We start from the raw sequence: 23,965 nt of genomic DNA on the forward strand, positions 1-23,965 counted from the left end.
GAAATTTGCTGCCTTGACGAGCGTCGCAAAACATCCCCTCTAAAACTCAGTTGGGTTTGGGGAAACAAGTTGTTGATGGAAGTATACACATAGGAAAAACAGTTGCAAGTTTCTTTCAGCATGAGCAGTACTGAATTAGACATTTTTTTAAATGTCTGCAAAGTGACATTTTCCTAAAACTCTCACCACGTTTATTTCAGATTGTTGCTTTGCCACAACAAACCTCAAAATATTCCCAGATTTGTCATTACAAAAAAAGTATCAAGTTGCTGGAATCAACTAAGGATTTCCCTCACAAACAGAACTTACCAGTTTTAAAAATGACCAGATGAAGGGAATCATCCCGAATATAAGAGACTGCTGCAATGTCATGGATTGGAACTCTAAGAATGATGTCTTCTCCATCCCGCCACACCAATTTAATATTGTATGCAGACACAGTAATTACTGCGTCCTGTTCTTGCGTTAGTGGTCCTGGGAGTTGATGTGCCCTCTAAACGAGATTGTAAATTAAGATTTTTTTAACTTTAAGCTATTTTGAGTTTTAAGTCAGGTCACATTAACTTTTAAGTGCATACCTGTGAAACTGACTATCAGCTTCGTACTGAGCCAATATTACAATTATATAACACTGATACTCCAATAAATGGCTTTTTAAGTGCTCAGTTGTATATGTATTTCAAAAAATTTGTTACAGTATATAGTTGTATGCAATCTGTGCTAAAGCGCTTAGACAAGCAATGTGTGTCAATCAATGAAATACTATTCATCCAAAGGCAGATGTAATTAATTGAAAAAGTAAACGTGTGATCAGCAAGGCATCAAAAATAACAGAGAGAAGAAACAATAAGGATGGACAATCAGTGGAACAGGAATAACCAACGAATGAGGATGGATGAAAACTTCTGATGGAGGTTATTGACAAGTCAATGGATTGTAATGTTACAAGACTAGAAGGATGAGATGGTGTGGTGGCAATGTCAGAATGGATGTACAGGAATCAAAGCATAGACCAAAAATACTAAAATAAAAAGAGAATAGACCAAAGGTTCAATCTTGAATATTAATTTCAGAAATATTCCAAAAAGTACATTTTAGAACTTTTAGAATTAATTATCTCATTATGAAGAGAGCTAAATAGATAATGACTATTTGGCCAAATTCTAAATGCTTGGACAGCATTTGTTAATTTTGAAAAACGTTACATTGTTTTGTTCACCAAGCATCTTCAAACCAAGTAAAAATTCAATGCATTATCTCTAAATTCAGCATCATGTTTAAATAATAATAATAATAATAATAACTTTATTTATAGAGCACTTTAAAAACAACCACTGTTGCAACAAAGTGCTGTACATGACTAATCATGAACAAAAAAATTATTACAAGACAATAAAAACATTAAAAAAGAGAGTAAAAACAATACAAAAAAACATTAAAAACACTAAAACAGGAGCAAAGTCTCATGCAGGGTCAAAAGCCAAGGAATAGAAAAGGGTTTTGAGACTGGTTTTGAAGATGGACAGTGAGGGGGCCTGTCTGATGTGCAACGGCAGAGTGTTCCATAATGTCGGAGCAGCAACAGAGAAGGCTCTATCCCCTCTGAGCTTCCGCATAGACCTCGGTACCTCCAGGAGCAGCTGATCAGCTGACCTGAGGCACCGGGCAGGAGCGTAGGGATGAAGCAGCTCAGAGAGGTAAGGCGGGGCGAGACCATTTAAAGATTTAAAAACAAATAAAAGAATCTTAAAATGAACTCGAAAGTACACCGGCAGCCAGTGGAGGGAGGCCAGAATTGGCGTTATGTGCTCCCACTTTCGAGTTCCAGTTAAAAGGCGAGCAGCAGCATTCTGAACCAACTGGAGACGAGCCAGGGAAGATCGAGTAACTCCAAAATAGAGTGCGTTACAGTAATCCAGCCTAGACGTGATGAAGGCATGGATTACTGTTTCAAAATGCTGCCACTCAAGAATGGGCTTCACCTTTGCCAGCTGCCTTAAATGAAAGAAGCTGGACTTAACTACCGTGCCTATTTGATGATCTAATTTAAAATCACTGTCTATCTTAAAACCCAAGTTCAAAACTGTTGGCTTCACATACAGTGCCAGGGGACCCAAGTCAACAGGGGGAGGTTCACGGCAGCCATTGGGACCAAACACCATCACCTCTGTCTTCTTTTTATTAAAACCTAGAAAGTTTAGGGCCATCCAGGATTTAATGTCATCAAGACATAACAGAAATGATTTGACAGAGAAAGCATCTTCCTTCCTCAGCGGCATATATAGTTGGCTATCATCAGCATAACAATGAAAAGAGATGCCATGCTTTCTAAGAATGGAACCCAGAGGAAGTAAGTACAGTGAGAAAAGCAGGGGCCCTAAATAAGAGCCCTGTGGAACCCCATATGACAGAGGAGCGGAGGAGGATTCAAAACCAGCAAGGCTTACACACATAGTTCTGTCTGCCAGATAAGACCTGAACCATTCCAGGGCACTGCCACAAATGCCCACTAGGTTCTGTAACCGAGATACTAAGATACCATGGTCCACTGTATCAAAGGCGGCAGATAGGTCCAGCAGAACAAGAACCACATAAAGAACTATTGCAACATTTACAACCCCTACTCACATTTACTATTGATTTACAATAGTTTGGATCATATGACAAGGAAGCTACTAATTATTTGAACATTACACCCACCATTAAACATTCCTAGTCACAGTTTTATGAACATGAGGATGTTTTATTTTTAAAAGCCTCCTTGTCCATATCAAAACAGCATTACTCACCCTTGCATTATCCAATAAGTGCAATATTTCAGTTCGGCTGGATGGATTTAGATACCCAGGCACAGATGCGAGCTGCCCCAAATACTAAAATTTAGATTAAAAAATACAATTGAATAATGAAAAAATAAGTGAAGGCAACTAAAATGCAAGTTACCTTTTAAATAAAAGAATACTGAAAGGTTATCAATTACAGGTCCACAACCAATTTTCTAGCACCCTTGGTTCCAGATCCGTGCTGGATTATCTGTTTTGCCAGATCAAGAGGTCACAGCCTCTGAGAGGAGTTAAACAGTACCAGAACGCCGGAGACCCAAGGTACCAAGACGCACAGATTGCCTCTGAAGTCGGCTATGGGAACGGAACTGGCAGTCCAGAGCCCCGATCTCATGGGGGAAAATTTAATGCTGCTGATTGATCACGGAAATTGGCTATGGGAACAGGTCTGCCAACTCCGGCTGGGCCACAGGGGGCAAATTCGAATCACCGATCGATCGCGGAAGTCCTGATGAGCGTCGAGATTGGCCGCCTCGCCCAGTGTAGGCGCCACATTTTTGGGGGGACTTCTGAGGGGGGGATTTTAAGTGCACTTTTGTAATTTTGCCCAGATTAAAGGAGGTACAGGATCACCAGCTACTGGAAAATCAATGGCTAAAGCTAAAGCAAAAATTATTTTCAGTCAAAATATTCACCGAAAACAAAAATCACAACTAGTTTTTTAGATGATTAAATACTTTTGGGAACTGGCTGCAATTCAGTCCAATGCAACATAATGGCATTATTGTACCTACAAAAAATGGGTCGGGGTGAAAGAGGGCAGATTAGAATTAATTGAACATTTTAGATGCAAACTTTGAACCAAAACATGTGGGCATCAGCTAATGGCAGATAAGAGACCAGGCTATTATTTCTTGCAGTTTATTATTTCAGTTCCAACGCTAGCATATTGTACTGACAAGTGAGTGGCTTGACTGAATGAAAACTTTGTTTTGGCAATCTGGTGTCTAATCTCTGACTATTAAAGAAAAAAAGGTTTGGACAAGCAGTGGCAGACCTCTGAGACAAACTTGTTGAACATAACTCATGAGAATGCCAATGTTCTGATGAAGTCTAGTAACGAAACTTTTTTGCAGATGCTGCCTGTCCCATTGAGTGATCACAGCACTTTGTTTTGTTTCTGCTGAATATAGGACTTGAATCTATCAGGAATCTACCATTTGTAAATGGCCTATGCACACCAACTCTTGAAACTGCAAAATGACACGAGGGGCCTAGAACTCGCAGGGATAATGGAATCAGCACAGTAATTCTTTTTTCAGCAAAATAAAATGATTGGAAAGTAACACACAAACTTCAGAGGATGGTGAATTGGAGGTTGAGTGCTATGTCAAATTGGATAGAACAAATGAAGAGATTTGATTAAGCCAAGTGGTAAAAGAAACACAAACTCCCTGAATAAATTAAAACTCACTGGAATGAAACTCCACGAGTCGCAGTCAATTTTTAGCTCTGGAAATCACTTATCAAATGAAAACTGTTGTTGAAAGGGTCATCGTGTTACTAATTTCACCTCCAAATACACTGAATCATGCAATTGCAACAACTTTATGACATTCAATCATAATTAGGGCATTTTGCTCTAATTTTCATATTGGATTGGTACGATTCAAACAGAAATAGTGGACAAAATATTGTCCCGACCCAAAGACAAAAGGACGAGTAATGAATAAAGTGTCATTTAACGCCATTTTGAATTCCAACTGCGGGCATTAATCAGGTCCATTTTTAATGGATTCAGTTTTCTGTATATGGAAGTCACCAGCTGGGGTAGCATTTATTGCATAAAATTGTAAATTGTAGACCTTGAGTCATTGGAGATGTACTCAGACAAATGATGGTATTCCATCAAGCTCCTTACTTGCACCTTGTACATGGTCAGCTATCTTCTTTAAACTATGCAGTCCATTTGAATGTACTCCAATGATGATGGGTAGGCAACTCCAGGATTTAGACCTCATGGAGAATCAGTGGCATATTTCCAAATCAGAATGACATGCAGCTCGAGGGGAACCTGCCACCTGTGATGCTCTCACACTTGATGCATTTGTCCTTGTGGTGCTATATGCAGTTCTGAAAATGTTGCTGGAGTAACTTGTGCAACAACAGCTGTGCATATACCAAACATACACACTACTGCAATTGTGCACTGTTGTTGGAAGGAATAACAGACTTAAGGTGAAGGATAATAAACCAAGTGGGGCTATTTATTCCTGGACCCAATTTTTTGAGTCACTGGAGCTGTACTCATTCAGACAAATGGGGACATTCCATCAAGCTCCTTACTTGCACTCTGTACATTGTGGAATGGCATTGGAGTGTCAGCTAGACACAAAAGGATACCTAACCTCCAGCTTTCACATGCCCAAAGTATATTGTTATATCATGAATTACAAGTGCCTGTTTTTCCATCAGTTTTCTATCATTCAATTACTTTTTTGCATTAAGTCTTCAGGACATGAAAACTCTGGAAACAAATACTTCTACTACAACTTAATCCAATTTTCAGGAGATTGCCAAGCCAAGCTCCTCTCCATTGCCCAATGCAGAAGAGTAGACCCATCTGTATTTGAGAAATATCTGCTTGCGAACCTATGGTTGTTGTCAGGCATAAAAAGTGCCAAGAGGTAGCTCAGCTTGTGTGGAATATAGCAAATGTTTGGGGTCACCAAAAGGATCCACATATGTAAAGGCACACTGTGGGCCTCAGAGTCCAATGTACCATTCTCCACTTACATTCCTCCAGAGTTCGCACTGCTCGGTAAAGAGTATATTTAGGACATGGTTGTAACTTCTCACCGTTGTTTTGTCCTGAATGTCATTTACACAGCTACGTAAGATCCTGCCACCATCTTTAAGCTCATAGATCTTCATTAAAATATACAATTAAAAAAACAGAATCTATTGTGGATCCATTCCCTGATTTAACACCCAAGATTAACATGCAGTAGAAAAAGAGCATTATTGTCAAAATCATCCAGTTAACTATTGAAACGGTGTAAGTTTCAGGTTTCATCATATTCTAAGCACATTCCCCAATTCACTGTTGCTTCATTATTCCCCAAAGCTTCATTTAAGACTGAGGTGAGAAAAAACTTTTTCACCCAGAAAGTTGTGAATTTATGGAATTCCCTGCCACAGAGGGCAGTGGAGGCCAAATCACTGGATGGATTTAAGAGAGAGTTAGATAGAGCTCTAGGGGCTAGTGGAGTCAAGGGATATGGGGAGAAGGCAGGCACGGGTTATTGATACGGGACGATCAGCCATGGTCACACTGAATGGCGGTGCTGGCTCGAAGGGCCGAATGGCCTCCTCCTATGTTTCTATGTTTCTAAAGGAAAATACAAGGCAAGCAAATAATTGTTTGCCCTTCTTTCAGGATAATACTAATTTTTCCAAGTTTTCTTTTCAGTTCCTAAAATTACCATGCTTACCAAATTGTTCTTTAATTGCACTTCAGCCCCCTCAAAATTTACAGCTGTCGGCTTAGTTATGCACATATGACTATTGCAATAATTATTTTGGTCAAATCACAAATAACATGGACATAAAAGTACATCATGAAGGAATAATTAGGAATTTAAAAAAAAACACACTAACCAGTTAAAAATAAAATTGCTATTTTATAAATTATCATTACCTGCAAATGGGATCTGAAATTTAATGCAGTTTAATATGCTCCAGAGGCTTTGAGTAGGGTAGTTTATCAGAATACTGTAACTAGCCTCCTGACAGTGAACAAAAACACTGCTGTGAGGCCATGCTGGTAAATACACTCCAGAATGGTCACCCGAGTACTGAACAACAAATGAGCTACCCAAATAAGGATTCAACTAAGTTGACACTGAGGTGGAGAACCAGGAGAGAAGGAAAAAAATAATTGCTTTGAAAGGTCAATAAATTCACAACTCTCTGGATTTAATTGTTACAGCAATTCAAATGAGTTACTTTTCAAACCTCAAAACAAATCTATTTAAAATATATGGTCCACTGTTGTGCGTAGTGGGCAGTTTGCTCATAGGAATAAAGGCGTAGAATATATTCTAAATGTGGAGAGAATTCAGAAATAGGAGGTGCAAAGGGTCTTGGGAGTGCTGGTGCAGGATTCCCAAAAAGTTAATTTGCAGGTTGAATTGGTAATAAGGAAGGTGAATGCAATGCTAGCATTTATTTCAAGGGGGCTATAATAGAAAAACAGGGTAGTAAGGCTGTGGTTTTATAAGGTACTGGTCAGACAGCATTAGGAAAATTTTGAGCAGTTTTGGGCCTCATATCTGACAAAGGATGAGCTGGCATTGTGGAGGGACCAGAGCTTTACGAGAATGATCCCACGAATGTTTGGGTTAACATATGATGAGTGTTTGAAAGCACTGTGCTTGCACTCGCTGAGATCTAGAAGGACGAGAGGGTACCTAATTGAAACTTACCGAATAGTGAAAGGCCTGGATAGAGTGGATGTGGAGAAGACATTTCCACTCGTGAGTCTAGTGACAGATCAGAATAAAAGGACGCATCTTTAGAAAGATGAGAAGTAATTTCTTCAGTCAGAGGGTAGTGAATCTGTGGAATTCATTGCCACAAATGACTGTGGAGAACAAGTCAATGGATATTTCAAGATTGACAGATTCTTGATTAGTAAGGGTGTAAGGGGTTATGGGTTGAAGGCAGAAGGGTTGAGAAGGAAAGATAGATCAGCCATGATTAAATGGCAGAGTAGACTTGATGGGCCAATGGCCTTATTTTGCTCCTAGAACTTATGAAAACAGAACCAATGATTATGTCCTTTAAATGGGTATGTATCCATTGCAATCCCAACTAACCCAAGTGACATTCACACATTGGTAAAATCTATAGTAAATAAAAACTTAAGCATCTAGGAGTCATAAATGTCTTATTCGAACCTTTACTTCCTTTTCAATGTAATCATTCAAGAGAATCTCTGGATCAACTCTATGATCTGGCAAGGCCAGTGTAACTGTATGCAAGGGTCTTCTCTCAGTAACCTTTTCTTGTGCCTTCTTATCACGCCCCTTCTCTCCTTTCAGGAATACCCGCTTAAATGGCGACACGATTCCAGGCTATTAATAAAGGCAGAGAGGTAGATAAACATAATGTTTTCAAAGAATTCCGTTAACATTTTTAATAAGAATTTAATAATCAGATGAATTAGAACCTGTTAAAAACAACTAGATTATTCTGGCTCTTTATGCAATTTTTGGCGGTGACATTAGCTTTTATATGGAAAAAATGTTCAGGCCACAATACATAAAGATCCTTTTGATGAAATTTAACTTGGATGAAAAAATCTAACCATTTTCAAACTTCTGCACTAACATTTTTAATCCATTAGGTCATGCTTTTCCCTACACTTGGGCATACTTCCAAAATAAATAGTTCCAATAGCCAGTGGTGAAAATTAAATCACTATCATAAAATGGAATCTGTAGCCAGAAAATTGTTGAGTAATATTCTTATGTCAGAAGTACTAAACACGGGATGAGATCCATCTGGTACATTCATTTTAAAAAATGGAGCAACAAAATGCTAAAACAATAACGGGAAAACCAATAAAACAAGCAGTTACAGTGCCCTCCATGATGTTTGGGACAAAGACGCATCATTTATTTATTTGCCTCTGTACTCCACAATGAGATTTGTAATAGAAATAAATCACATGTGGTTAAAGTGCACATTGCCAGATTTTAATAAAGGCCATGTTTATACATTTTGATGTCACTATGTAGAAATTATAGCAGTGTTTATACATAGTTCCCCCCCACCATTTCAGGGCACCATAATGTTTGGGACATAGCAATGTAATGTAAATGAAAGTAGTCATGTTTAGTATTTTGTTGCATATCCTTTGTATACAATAACTGCTTGCAGGGCTCTCACTTAACTTTTTTTCCCTGTTGCCAGCCGGGCAACTTTGGCAGCTTTTTAGGTTGCCAAATGACAGTTTAGGTGGTCATTTAAGACGGTTTGCATGACGCGTGCGTGAATGTGCTCGGACGAAGTGCGTAGTTACCAGTCGGAATTATGCTCAATGAAGCATTCACATGTTATTTCTGCTTCAAATAAAGTCACAAACTATACATATTCACCAATCAAGACATGATATCCCACAATGACATGCAGCAAAATTATAAGACAGTATCTCAACTCTTTTTACACATTGCAATTTCTATTAGTTCTTTTCACTTCCAAACTAAAATGTGTTTGGATTATTCAGTGTATGATCAACCTGTGTCAATAAATCCTGGACCATGGTAACATATATGCTTAACAATGCACACTACAGATTGATGCAAGCATGTTTTCTGTGAAGGACCGAAAATTACCATGACATGGCCATAGCATGGGTCGTTATTGCTATTGGTACAGAAACACTCTCGCTTCCCACATAATTTATCCACAACAAAATATACAGGTTGCAAGGACATTTTTATAGGCATTTTATGATAATAGCTGTTAAAACCGACTATACCCATCTGACAGGTTAAACATTACACTAACTGACAAGAGATGGCCAAAGGACATAACTGCAGCAAATGTTCTTTTGGTAATATGTTTAAAGGTGTCAAATCGCCACATTACAGGACATTCAGATTAGATGTACGGGTTGTGAACAGCAATGAAGATATCCAGTTTGTACACACCAGATTTAAAAAAAAATATTGATAAACGCTGTTTCCATCATTCCCACTTCAGAATTAACGTTAAGATTTCAACTGAAATATCTCCTGACCAAATTTGTGATGTATATGATCGACTGTAGAAGTAAAATCTGGATAAATCCAACGTATAGTTGTGAATGTTGCTCATTAAATAACTACAGTACTGATACTCCATATTAAGAGCATTGACTTGCCATTAAAATGAATTATGTAATAACGTGTCAATGGTAGCAGTGACAATCGAACACTGCGGTTTTAATGTTTCACTTGTTCACAATTTAATTAATCCATCTTTATGGACTAAAACAAATAATAACATTGGGAATTAAAACACATTTGATTGCATTCCGTTATCAAACATTGTCAATGTTCGCTCTGAAGCCATTTCCAGCACAATAGGGCCAGGGAGGGGGGGGGGTTTGAATCAGTGCGGGGAGGATAGATGGCGGGGGATGGGGTTTAGAAGGCAGTCGGTGCGGAATGGATGGATTGAGGCAGGTGAATTAGTACGTGCTGGTTGGAGGTAAAATTGTGAAGGGAGAGCACGGGGGATGTCAGTGGTGTTCACTGGGAGGATTCAGTACGGGATGGATGGGGGTAGACAAAAGTGCTGGAGAAACTCAGCGGGTGAGGCAGCATCTATGGAGCGAAGAAAATAGGCAACGTTTCGGATCGAGACCCTTCTTCAGACTGTTCCCCCCCATTCTTCTTGAATGGGAGGATCAGTACAGGATGGATGGGGGGGAAAGAGATCAGTGCAGGATGAATGGGGGGGGGGGGGGGGGTCAGCACAGTGTGGTTCAGAGGGTCTGTGCAGGATGAATGGGAGATCATTACAGAATGAATGAGGGGATGGTGCAGGGTAAATGGAGGGTGGGTCAGTACGGGATGAATGGGTGGATTAGTACAGGATGGATGGGGGATCAGTACAGGATGGATGGAGGAGAAATGCAGGATGTATGGGAAGGGGGGTAAGTACAGGATGAATTGGGGGACCAGTGTAGGATGGATGGATGGGTGGGGGGGGGGTGACAGGAGAATCAATGCGAGGTGATCAGCGCAGGATGTATAGATGGGGGGGGGGGGGGGGGGTAGATGGGGAGGGGAGCACAGGGGATGTCAGTGTGGACTGAATAGAGAGCGGAATGGGGATCAGAATGGGAATCTTTGTCTCATCTGTCCACAAGACCTTTTTCCAGAACTGTGGTTGCTCTTTTAAGTACTTCTTGGCAAACTGTAACCTGGCCATCCTATTTTTGCGGCTAACCAGTGGTTTGCATCTTGCAGAGTAGCCTCTGTATTTCTGTTCATGAAATCTTCTGCGGACAATGGTCATTAACAAATCCACACCTGACTCCTGAAGAGTGTTTCTGATCTGTCAGACAGATGTATGGGGATTTTCTTAATTATAGAGAGAATTCTTCTGTCATCAGCTGTGGAGGTCTTCCTTGGCCTACCAGTCCCTTTGCGATTAGTAAGCTCACCAGTGCTCTCTTTCTTCTTAATGATAACAGTTTTATTATTGTGTCTCAGTCTCATAATGGCTTATTTGCCTTTCATCGGCACAACTTTGGTCCTCATGTTGATAAACAGCAATAAAAGTTTCCAAAGGTGATGATAAGAATGGAGGAAAGACTAGGTGCTTAGAGCTCTCTTATACCTGCATTAAGAAGGCAATTACAAACACCTGTCATGTGTCCCAAACATTATGGTGCCATGAACTGGGGGGCACTATGTATAAACACAGCTGTAATTTCTTCTAATTTTCCATTACAAATATCAAATTGTGGAGTAGAGGCTAATAAATAAATGATGGGTCTTTGTCCCAAACATTATGGAGGGCACTGTATATAGAAATTCTAGTACAAGGGCCAGCCAGGCAAATGCTACAGCCAGCCAAAAAAAGAGCTGGGCAGAAAAGTGAAGAATAATAAAATTGTCTATTGCTTCCACATTTATATTAATAGATACATTCACTTTCCCTTGGAAACTAGGTCCCACAGCGAGGGCAATCCAGGGGCAACAGTAACATTAAGAATGACCAGAGTCCACAAATCCACTACGCAAGCAAAATTGCAATGTTGAAAATTTTAAAAAGCACTCTCCTGTCAGACACCATTTGAGCAAAAATGTTATGGACCTGGACCCAAAATTGTAACTGTTATTCTGCCGATCTGACCATCTGCACAAAGCCTGATTTGATTATTTCATATTTTCTGTTAAGAACAAATCCAAGTATAATTTGTTGATTAATAAGAATGAAGAATAATGTAATGATTTATCTAATAATGAGACCACTCTAGATAGTGAGGTAACAGAGTAGAAGTCACAATTTTCAGCGCAAACTTGATTGCAATGATCCACTAGCAGAGCAGACATAAACAGGAGATGAATTCCAGGACAGAGTACTTTCCGGATTGTGAAAGTTTATAAAAATCTGATGGAGGAAACAAGTTTTTATATAAAGGTCAACACAATACAATGTAAACAAGACAACAGGGAACAAAAAAGTTTAAATTCTATATTATCAATACTGTATACTGAATACAAGAGTGGGGCATCAAGTAATGGGGAGGGGGGTGGGGGTAGAAAAAAACGATGAGAAGAACATAGAAACATAGAAAAATAGGTGTAGACCATTCGGCCCTTCGAGACAGCACCGCTATTCAATATGATCATGGCTGATAATAAAAAAATCAGTACCCCTTTCATGCTTTTTCCCCATATCATTTGATTCCTTTAACCTCAAGAGCTAAATCTAACTCTCTCTTGAAAACATCCACTGCCTTCTGTGGCAGAGAATTCCACAGATTCACAACTCTCGGGGTGAAGACGATTTTCCTCATCTCAGTCTTAAATGGCCTTCCCCTTATTCTTAAACTGTAACCCCTGGTTCTGGACTCCAACATCGGGAACATTTTTCCTGTATCTAGCCTGTCCAATCCTTTAAGAATTTTGTATGTTTCTATAAGATTCCCTCTCATCCTTCTAAATTCCAGTGAATACAAGCCCAGTCGACCCATTCTTTCCTCATGTGTCAGTCCCACCATCCGAGGAATTAACCTGGTGAACCGACGCTGCGCTCCCATAATAACAATAATGCCCTTCCTCAAATTTTGAGACCAAAATTGCACACAGGGCCCTGGTGCAGTCTCACCAGGGCCCTGTACAACTGCAATAGGACCTCCTTGCTCCTAAGCTCAAATCCTCTCGCAATGAACGCCAAGTAGAATGTCACTTGGGGAACTGCTGTTTATGTACAAAGCCACAATGAAACTTGCATAATCTTTCCTGCCAATGATTTCTAGCTTACAACGTCTCAGAAAATTGATTACGGTCAACACCTCAAGTTAGCAAAGGTCAAAGGTTGATTTATTGTCACATACACCTAGATGTAGTGAAATTCTTTTTGCCAATGCAGCACATAAAAAAGAATACAAACATAACAATAATAAATAGCTTTAACGTAAAAACATCCCCCCACAATGGTTCCCATTATGGGGAAAGGCACAAAGTCCAGTCCCATCCCCAATGTCCACCCATAGTCGGGCCTATTGAGGCCTCCACAGTTTGCCTCTACGGAGGCCCGATGTTCCAGGCCGTCCTCGCCGGGTGATGATGTTCCGGCGTCGGGAGAGTCCTCTCAGCGGCATGGGAACCCTGGAACGGCCGCCTCCCTACTCGAGACCGTGGCTTCCGGAGCCGACAAGGCCGCGCCGAATGGAGCTCAACTGGCGATCTCGTCGCGAGATCCCAGGCTCCCGATGTAAAGTTCAGCGCCGCCGCCCGCAGCTCCGCGATGTTTTTAACGCCGGTCCCAGCTCACCGGAGTTCCAGCGCGGCGACTCAGGCAAGGCACCGCCCGCCCCGCAATGTCGCTCCAGCACTGCACCGCCGTCCTCAGACCCGCAGCTCCGCCGCCGCCGATGCCGCCGAGGCTCTGGGCGGTCCCCTCGCTCCTCGGACCCGCAGCTCCGCAGCCGCCGCCGATGCCGAGGCTCCGGGCGGTCCCCTCAGGAAATGCCGCTCCAGGCTCTACTCTTACAGTATCAGCATATTGAACAATGGAGGACGCGGCGGGGGGGGGGGGGGGGGGACGACCATCATGAGGGAGGGGGGGGGAGAACAATGGACAATGTGGGGGGGGGGGGGGGTTGGGAGAAAAAGGACAATGGGGACCCGGCGTGATGGAACCGCAGTGGGGGGAAAACAAAAGGATGAGCCGGCATGTTTTGTAACTTTGTCAGTGCCGTAGGTGGCTGCTATTTGTATACATTGTGTATGCAAGCAAAGAATCTCACCGTGCCTAGTCACGTGACAATAAAGTATTCCTATTCCTATTCCAACTGTTCTTTCAGATATTTTTTTCCTACCATCTAAACATCTGTCTGCTTGCATTGTTCTCAAAAACTGAAGACTGCTTCCCCAATTATATACCCCACCCACTAACTTGTTTTTTTTGCAAAGTAAAAGTGCACAGTGAATAACTTAATTATATGAATGATCTATTTCAGAAGGATTATCCTGTCAAATTGATAAAAAATATAATTAAGCAGAAAAATTCATACCCTTGACAATACAATTTGTCAGTAGATCAGCAAACACGAAGTAGATATAGACTAATTTTATTCTTGATAGATACAAAACCTAAATGAGAGTCCTTTCCCAACTAGTGGTTCTCTTAAACGTGGAATTATATTAACATCAGTACTGAATTAGGCTGCACAATTTAAATGCAAACCGTATTTTGGTTTATTGGCTTCCATTTTTTCTCCCACTGGGTGTATCCACTGGGTGTATCCACAGAGATATTTAGTGCTCAGTTTGTAGAATTTTTACAGCACATTAACATGCAAAACCATGTAATTACAAGGAAGCTCGTATCCATGTTTGCAGGGAGCTAACCTAGCCAGATATTTGATAGCGAATTCCACGACATAAAATGAACTGTTTCTTTCAAATCAAATTCCATTAGTTTAATTTATACACTAAAATCCAAAATGGCAGTCAAAGGTTTGCTGAAAACTTGCAAATGCGTGCTGAATGCAAATCTGACTATCTTTGAGCTCTAATAGCAGTAAAGAACAGGAAATACTGTCACCACAGTTTCCTTCTCACCATTTTATGATATAATATGCATTTCACATATAAACAAAACATTCACAATGAAAGAAAGGAGCTGCACCATAAAACATTTAAATATTTTTTAAGCCTACATTCAAGGCACAAGTCATTTGAACACTTCATTATTGTCCTGTCTACATTACTGCTGTTCTATTATAATTAACTTTACACAATTAGCTGCAACACCGATGTCAGTTGCTTGGTAAACCCTTGGTGGGACACATGCATCACATTGATTCTCAAAACCAAAATAGATGTCAAGTTGCAAATGTCTTGAACCAACCTGCACAACCCTGATCCTATGTCCACAACAGAACACTATAGTCCACCTTCTACACTTGTTTTCTTTTCTAATTAAATTTTTGCTCTAAAGTCTTGTTTTTTTTGCAGTCTTCGTTTGTTTAGAAATGTTGTGCTATGTATAATTTACTTTTGTGCGTTTCTGAGTCTATATGCCAGTGAATCTGCTGCAGCCAGATTTTTTAATGCACCTGTACCTCACCTTGTGTGTACATGATAAATTCGACTTGCTCAATAGATTTTGCACAAATGTGCTAATCATGCAAGTTAAAAATTTGCGTTCCATTCACATCATAGTGATCCAATAAACTGGTACAAAAATATATCATGATTATTTCACTGCAATCAGAACTTCAAAGTAGATTGAAATTGGAATGTTGCACTAGATTTCAGATTACCACTTCAGAGAAGCCATTCAGTCTAATAATTGCAGCTACACAAAATTGCTGGAGAAACTCAGCGGGTGCAGCAGCATCTATGGAGCGAAGGAAATAGGCGACGTTTCGGGCCGAAACCCTTCTTCAGACGTCTGAAGAAGGGTTTCGGCTCGAAACGTCGCCTATTTCCTTCGCTCCATAGATGCTGCTGCACCCGCTGAGTTTCTCCAGCAATTTTGTGTACCTTCGATCTTCCAGCATCTGCAGTTCCTTCTTTAACAATTGCAGCTATTACTTTACCATCTAAAACCATTTTAGTGCTTAGTTGCCCCATGACAATCCTGCAATTTTGATGTTGGTATTTATATAAATATATTGGGTAACAAGGCAAAGAAGTTACGAGACTGGTATCCTGAAGCCCAGTCCACAGATCTAAATGCACATTTGTATCTGATCATGTCAGCTGCTTCAATAGCATAAGAAAAAGACAATACAGTGGCTTGCAAAAGTATTCATACCCCTTGAACTTTTCCACATTTTGTCACGTTACAACCACAAACGTAAATGTATTTTATTGGGATTTTATGTGATAGACCAACACAAAGTGGCGCATAATTGTGAAGTGGAAGGAAAATGATACATGGTTTTCAAATTTTTTTACAAATAAAAAACTGAAAAGTGTGGCTATAAAACTTCAGCAAAACAAGTTTTCAATCATTGCTTGCTTTAACCACAAGATCGAAACAGTACAGATGAGCACAATAGCCTTCAAATTTGATATACTCTATTTCCAGAGCATGTTGGTAGTGAAGAGCTATTCTTACTTGATACTTACATTGCGACTCATGTGTTTGCTATATTGTAATGCTTGCTTCATGCCAGTAGCACCTACTTTAAAAAGTATCAACTTTCCAAAAATATGTGAATGATTGTTTTCCCGGCATCAGATCAGCAGCTTATTGAAATTGGTATTGGAAGAGGTAAATATACAATTCTTGCTGACGAGAATAAAAGTTCAGAGTTGGGTTCAAGAAATTTCCTCAAGGAGCAGGGAAGTGAAGAGGTAGATTCAAATCACAGTCTAGGTTCAAGTATTTTTTGTGCTTAATAAGATTATAGCAATTAATGGAAATATGAGAGACTTCAGTTTAAACAAAGATTTACAGCACATTAAAAGTAGACATTTAAGGACTGAGACTGTTTACCCCGCACTTTCAATTTTTGTATTTAAATTTAATCTCAGTTATGAAACTATTGTTTTTTTAAATGTTTGGAAAAACATTAAGCTGCACAATTGCTAATTCTAATGCGTGCATTCTGTGCCGACTAATAAAGCCAGGCTAGTGGAGAATAATGATGGAAAGAAAATCTTATGTTCAAGAAAGCAATAAATACAATCTGCTTATAACATATAATTGGAGGTGTACGCTTTCAACATCTTCAGCAAAATAAATTACTGCCAAAAGCTCAATTTTCACTTCAAATTTGAGTACAAGGCTACCAGTCGCTACAATGTAATATTTTGCACAGAAATTCATTCTCCCATTACACCTGAAATATACGTTTACAGATATTTGGAAAATTATTCATGAATAATTTAAATGCTTCTTCACATGTTGTTACAACCGATTAACCCTCTTAAACTTGACCAGTCCCAGAACACGGAATACTAGAATTAGACTGGAAAAAACAGGTAAGTTGTCCAGAGCTCTCACTCAATTACATATCAATGGGAATACTGTTTAAGTTTCCCAAAGAGAAATTAATAAAAGGGCATCATTCAAGCACGTTACAAAATGATTCCAGCACACGTGGCATTGTAAACTAGCAGTGAATCAAGGGCAACTGGGGAAAATCAAATTTTAAGGGAAAAGTTCCAAAAGCCAAGAGAATAAGTAGGCATTGAAGTTTAACTACATAGGACATGGCTATATTCAAGGTTCATTATCATAAATTATTTATTAAGCTCTGGTCATGTTCCCATTGGCCATGACATGGTCTGATTTATTTTTAATATGCAAAATCAATTACACTTGGGATGCAGCAATACAAAATTGTATTATCACAAGTCGGTTATCTTATGTGATTTTGTACTAAAAATATATTTATAGACCAAAACCATGGAAAAGGTTTCTTCAGAGCAGAGCAGACAATAGATCTCCACTGCGCTAAGAGACAAAATCTGCTGATCTCTATGATATATCATATCATATCATATCTATATCTATATACTTTTAAAACTCTGTGGGTGTGTGGGTGTACGGCGTTTTGCATTTGATTCATTATTCCGCGCAAACCAGATACAAAAACGCCGACATTTTTACCATTTCGCTAGCGATTTTACTTTTACATTCGCACATCCACTCCTTGGTCAATTATTTCCCCAGATTTTGAGTAAAATTGATTACAAAACTCAAATTTTAAGATCAGAACGGCTCTTACCAGCTCTGACGTCACAATGCCCACATGCCGACCAATCCAAGCCGCTTCTCTCCCTCTCTCTCTCTCTCTCTCTTCATTTGGCAGCCCGGCTCTCCTCCACTCCCCCCCCCCCCACCCCCGCTCGAAGTACGCTCACGCCACGCCTCCCACAGTTCCCACGCCCGCCCGTCAGCTGGCTCAGAGCCTCTCGACCAAACGTGGCCGCTTGAGGCGTACAGCCACACGGGGCCGGTCCCGATTCGTACCGCGGAGGCGTATGGTCCCGACATCATACTCACCAATCAGCTGGGCGGGAGGCGGGCCGACTGAATTTGGACGTCGCACGGCGTCGGGCGGTGACGTCATCGCGCAACGCCACGCACTAGGCGTACGACGTCAAGACTCTGCGTACGCCCGTCGAGACGCTGCGTACGCCCTCAATGTGCCTGTGGGCCGCCAAGCCGTTGGACAGTGCAAGATTTTTGGAGCCCCGCGCGATGTCGGGACCAGCCCAATGAGGCCGTTCCCCCCTCCCTGTCCCCCCCCCTCCCTGTCCCCCCCTCTCTCTCCCCTCCCCTCCCTCTCCCTTCCCCGTCTTCCCCCTCCCTCTCCCTGACCCCTCTCTCACCCCTCCCTCTCCCTCTCCCCCCCCCCTCCCCCCCATTGTCTCCATGTGACGCTGCATGCCCCCCCCCCGCGCAACCACGCTTTGGAATAACAGACCAGGCACGTGCCGTGAGTAATTACTCAAGGTAGGCAGTCAGTCGGCTTTAAAAAAATACTTAAGGGTAGGGGTACAGTGAGTGACATAAAAACTGACTGCAAGGCAAGGCAAGGCAACTTTATTTATATAGCACATTTCATACACGAGGCAGACTCAAAGTGCTTCACATAAAAACATGTCATACAATAAAATGAAATAATGAAATAAAATAGAAGAACTAAAAGAAAAGAAAAGCAAAATTTAAAATGCATTATAAAAAGTGCAAAAGTTAAAAGTGCAATGTAGTTAAGATTTAGCTGAAAGCTTTTATAGATACGTGAAGAGAAAAAGATTAGTTAAAACAAATGTAGGCCCCTTGCAGTCAGAAACAGGTGAATTGATCATGGGGAACAAGGACATGGCAGACCAATTGAATAACTACTTTGGTTCTGTCTTCACTAAGGAAGACATAAATAATCTGCCGGAAATAGCAGGGGACTGGGGGTCAAATGAGATGGAGGAACTGAGTGAAATCCAGGTTAGTCGGGAAGTGGTGTTAGGTAAATTAAATGGATTAAAGGCCGATAAATCCCCAGGACCAGATAGGCTGCATCCCAGAGTACTTAAGGAAGTAGCCCCAGTAATAGTGGATGCATTCGTGATAATTTTTCAAAACTTTTTAGATTCTGGAGTAGTTCCTGACGACTGGAGGGTAGTTAATGTAACCCCACTTTTTAAAAAAGGGGAGAGAGAAAATGGGGAATTGCAGACCAGTAGGTCTAACATTGGTAGTGGGGAAAATGCTAGAGTCAGTTATTAAAGATGGGATAGTAGCACATTTGGAAAGTGGTGAAATCATTGGACAGAGCTAGCATGGATTTATGAAAGGTAAATCATGTCTGACGAATTATAGAATTTTACGAGGATGTATTAATGATTTGGACGAGGGAATTGAATGCAACATCTCCAAGTTTGCGGATGACACAAAGCTGGAGGGCAGTGTTAGCTGTGAAGAGGATGCTAGGAGGCTGCAAAGTGACTTGGATAGGTTGGGTGAGTGGGCAAATGCATGGCAGATGCAGTATTATGTGGATAAATGTGAGGTTATCCACTTTGGTGGCAAGACAAGGAAAGTAGACTTTTATCTGAATGGTGGCCGATTAGGAAAAGGGGAGATGCAACGAGACCTGGGTGTCATGGTACACCAGTCATTGAAAGTAGGCATGCAGGTGCAGCAGGCAGTGAAGAAAGCGAATGGTATGTTAGCATTCATAGCAAAAGGATTTGAGTATTGGAGCAGGGAGGTTCTACTGCAGTTGTACAGGGTCTTGGTGAGACCACACTTGGAGTATTGCGTACAGTTTTGGTCTCCTAATCTGAGGAAAGACATTCTTGCCACAGAGGGAGTACAGAGATGGTTCACCAGACTGATTCCTGGGATGTCAGGACTTTCATATGAAGAAAGACTGGATAGACTCGGCTTGTACTCGCTAGAATTTAGAAGATTGAGGGGGGATCTGATAGAAACTTACAAAATTCTTAAGGGGTTGGACAGGCTAGATGCAGGAAGATTGTTCCTGATGTTGGGGAAGTCCAGAACAAGGGGTCACAGTTTAAGGATAAGGGGGAAATCTTTTAGGACCGAGATGAGAAAAACATTTTTCACACAGAGAGTGGTGAATCTCTGGAATTCTCTGCCACAGAAGGTAGTTGAGTCCAGTTCATTGGCTATATTTAAGAGGGAATTAGATGTGGCCCTTGTGGCTAAAGGGATCAGGGGGTATGGAGAGAAGGCAGGGTACAGGATACTGAGTTGGATGATCAGCCATGATCATATTGAATGGCGGTGCAGGCTCGAAATGCACCTATTTTCTATGTTTCTATGCTGCTCATGCGCAGTGCTGCAAAGGCCCTCTGGCCAGCTGCTGATGTTACAATGTCTTTGCTGCTCCCGACCAGCTGCGCAGATTTTCAATGCGCAGCTAGTTACGCTCCCCGCTCCCTTCCTCCTCTTCCCCCCACCTCTTTCCCCACGACCGTTCTTCAAAAGGCGCAGAAAGAACGCAAACGTTCTGCAGATCGCGAGGTCACCGGCACTCACGCGCTGAAGAACTTTCTCTCTCCTCGTGGCCGGCGCAGCTTGTGAAGCCATGCCCCTCCCCAGCGCGCTCACTCCAGCTGCGGGTTTCCAGAGTCAGGCCGGTTCTCTCTCCGCTTTTCGCAGCCCACTCACTCGCCCTTCCACCTCTCCCCCCCCCCCCCCCCCCCCTTATCACCTCCTCCCCTCTCCCCCCTCCCTCGCTCACCTCTACTTTCCACCCATCACAGGGGACAACCTCCTCTCCGTCTCCCCGGCCCGATCGTCTCATGCTGGTGGGTGGGCTTCCCCTCGCGTAAGCCATGATCAGCCGGTCCTCCGCAGCATTTGGCAGTCCTCAGCAAAGAGCCTATAGCGCGCGGGCCCTCGTGAGCTGCCGCCCCGCCGCACGCCTCCCTCGCGCCCCCCGCCTCCCTCTCGCCCCCCCCTCTCTCTCTCTCCTACCTCCTCACTCACCCCTCCTCTCTCTCTCCCCTTCCCCTCCACCCCCTCCCCCACCCTCCCTCCCCTAAACCCCCTCCACCCCCCACCCCTCCCCTCCACCACCTCTCTCCCCTCCCCTTAGTGTGTGTAGGTGGTTAGTGTGCGTGACGCCGCATGCCCGCCCCCCCAACCTACCCCCCCCTCCCCGCAACCACACGTTGGGGGAACAGACCCAACGGGTCTGCACTTGGTCTAGTAACTTATAAAACTCTGATCTTGGATGTGTGTGTGTGTGTGTGTGTGTGTGTGTGTGTGTGTGTGTGTGGGTGTGTGTGTGTGTGTGTGTGTTTTTTCATATGTGATTCACATCTCCTCGAAAACCCGACGCTGTAACGGTGAAATTTGTACATATTCTGGTAGAGATTTACCTCATGACTTCAAAAATCCCCTCATCTGAAAATTTGACTCATTATTTGCTGAGTTTTTAACTAAAATTGTTCACCAATCTGACATATTTTTAAAATCTAACTGCTGAAGCGAGCTGATGACGTCACAATGCCTTAGCTCCTCACGGCCAGCTGCGCAGAGTTTTCAACCTGCAGCCATGAGCTGCGAGTTACGTGGCCCAGCTGCCCCCCCGGGCTCAGGATTGAAGCCGATGACGAGTTACGTAAACCCCCCCGCCTCCGACTCAGTCATTTTGTCGCCTCCCGACTCACAGTCCACTCGCACTTTTTTTTTCACGGCTGTGGAATGCAACAAACACCTGAGCTGGAACACGGGGCCGCTCCCCAAGCCCCGGACACATTCCAGCCCCGCACTCCCGACACCCGTTACAGAAAAGGGAGGGCCGGGGGATCTTCCCATCCGTCTGCTCCTGGGCCCTGCCAAGACTGCCAAGACGGCCGCACCGGGGTCGACCACCTACCCCTCCTCCGGGAACACGCAGTTTCCATGGGGAACCCGGAGGCCCTCCGCGAATGTTGGTCGCCGCAGGAGGTCGACGCTTCGTTGATAAAGTTGGTGATACATCAACTCGATGATCGCCTGCCTGCAAACTGTCAACACAGTCCCTGATTGTGTCAAAACTCGCACCCGGGCCGGCCTTCCGCAGCGCCCCGCCCCTCCCTACCCCCCCTCCACCCCCCTCCCCTTGCCCGCCCCTCCCCTCCCTCCACCCCACCCCTCTCCCCTCCACCACCCTCCCACCACTCTGCCCCACTCCCCCTCTCCCCCTCCCTGTGTGTGTGGGGGGAGGTTAGTGCGTGTGTGATGCCGCAGGCCCCCCACCCCGCAACCGCGCGTTGAGGGGATGGGACCCAATGGGTCCCCCCTGGTCTAATTTATCTATAATAGTTCACGAAGCAGAGTGTGAGTTTTAGATAACATCTCCGAGATGAGAAATAGGGCATCGCAGACAGCTGCATAGGCAACTGTTCAGATGCAAGAGAAGCCATTACTGTTAATTCTCTAGCTGCACAGGACGTATAAAAACCACCAATACTGGTGTCTCACATCTGGTGAGTATGTGAAGGGTGTCAAAGGTTATAGTGGTCAGAACAGAAGGGATAATTTCTCATTTTCATAGTCAAAAGAATTCTGACTTTACCAAGAATGGATGTGTGACAATGCACAGGAGCAAACACAGCTTTGTTACTGGAAAAATTATCTAGAAAGACAGATTGATGACTCGAATGCAAGATCATATCGTACCAATGCAGCTAAGAAATTTAGTTAAACCTTGAAAATTGAAGTACATATCATTTAATCACCAGACTGTCAAAAAATCAATTTTGGTCATTAACATCTTTCAGGGAAGGAAAGAAAGGAGACAATCTGGCATCACCACCATAGGATTGAATTATGCTCAACCCACCGATTTAGAATGGTACCACAATTAGAATTGTACCACAATTAGGTTTTCCACATAAACACTTTACACTTGAATATTTCCTATGCAATTATTTTTCCTTCTCTACATTTAAATCCTGGTAAAGTTTCACCTCTAGATATGACAAAGGCTCCATGTCTAAAAACACTTACTTGAATCTTCTGCCTATCAGAAGACTCCAAATTCCCAGGCAGCCCATCTGCTCTAAAATTGAGTGTTATTTTTTTTGCAGTATTGGCTGATCTAAAGTTAACAGTTCTGATGCATAAAAGTTACTTTGAGAATCAGTCAAGTCTTTCTTCATTCCTCCCATTGATCGAGATTTGAATGTGTAACTGACCCTCAAGACTCAAACTAGAGACAAAATAATACAAAAAATTACCTTTGCAAGAAATTAGCCTCTTCTCCTGCAGGCATTTCTTGTCATTAAAATGAACGGACACACTCCATTTCTGCTGAATGATTAATGCTTGCTGACATTTCCAGTCTTTTATTGGATTTTCATTCCAAGTTAATTTGCAACTGAATATTTTACAATATTCTCTTCCAGCTAACAGGAACTACAAACACTAAACAGCTGAAAAATACCAAGCACTAAAACTCATCGTTGTTGTTGTTGTTGTTGTTATTTTCAACTTCAAAAAAAAGTTGTCCACATTCAGAATTTTCACTCCCGAGAAATTTGGAGCCGTTAAACATGGGTACATCAGATTATTTTGTACAATCAAATGCTCATCAAGAATGCAACTACACTGCTATAATTAGAGCATCCGTTGAGGCCAAATCCAAGCAGATAAGATGTCATACAGCACATAACCCTCTAACATTTTCACAACGCAATCCCACCACTAGTTACATCTACCCATCCCCACCCCTTTCCACAGAGACCGTTCGCACCATAACTCCCTGGTTAGCTATCCCTTCCCAACCAAACCATCCCCTCTCCAGGTACTTTCTCCTGCAACCGCAAGAGATGCAACACCTGTCCCTATACCTCATCCCTCAACTCTGTCCAAGGACCTTGACAGTCCTTTCAGGTAAGGCAGAGGTTCACCTGCATCTCCTCCAATCTCATCTGCTATATCTGCTATTCCTGGTAGCTGTGTGG

The 23,965-nt window shown here is 42.3% G+C and overlaps 1 protein-coding gene across 2 annotated transcripts in view; it reads right to left on the reverse strand.

Moving 5' to 3' along the window:
* ccm2 (CCM2 scaffold protein) overlaps positions 1-23,965 on the reverse strand; it is a 50,411-nt gene that overhangs the window by 19,263 nt on the left and 7,183 nt on the right. For both annotated transcript variants that reach the window (XM_033021365.1, XM_033021364.1), the window contains exons 2-4: positions 7,745-7,921; positions 2,790-2,873; positions 310-493 (exon numbers count right to left, since the gene is read on the reverse strand). In XM_033021365.1, the coding sequence (XP_032877256.1) occupies positions 310-493; positions 2,790-2,873; positions 7,745-7,921 (445 nt within the window). The remainder of the gene's footprint in view (positions 1-309; positions 494-2,789; positions 2,874-7,744; positions 7,922-23,965) is intronic.

Source organism: Amblyraja radiata, chromosome 5 (assembly GCF_010909765.2).
Source record: "Amblyraja radiata isolate CabotCenter1 chromosome 5, sAmbRad1.1.pri, whole genome shotgun sequence".
NCBI lineage: Eukaryota > Metazoa > Chordata > Chondrichthyes > Rajiformes > Rajidae > Amblyraja > Amblyraja radiata.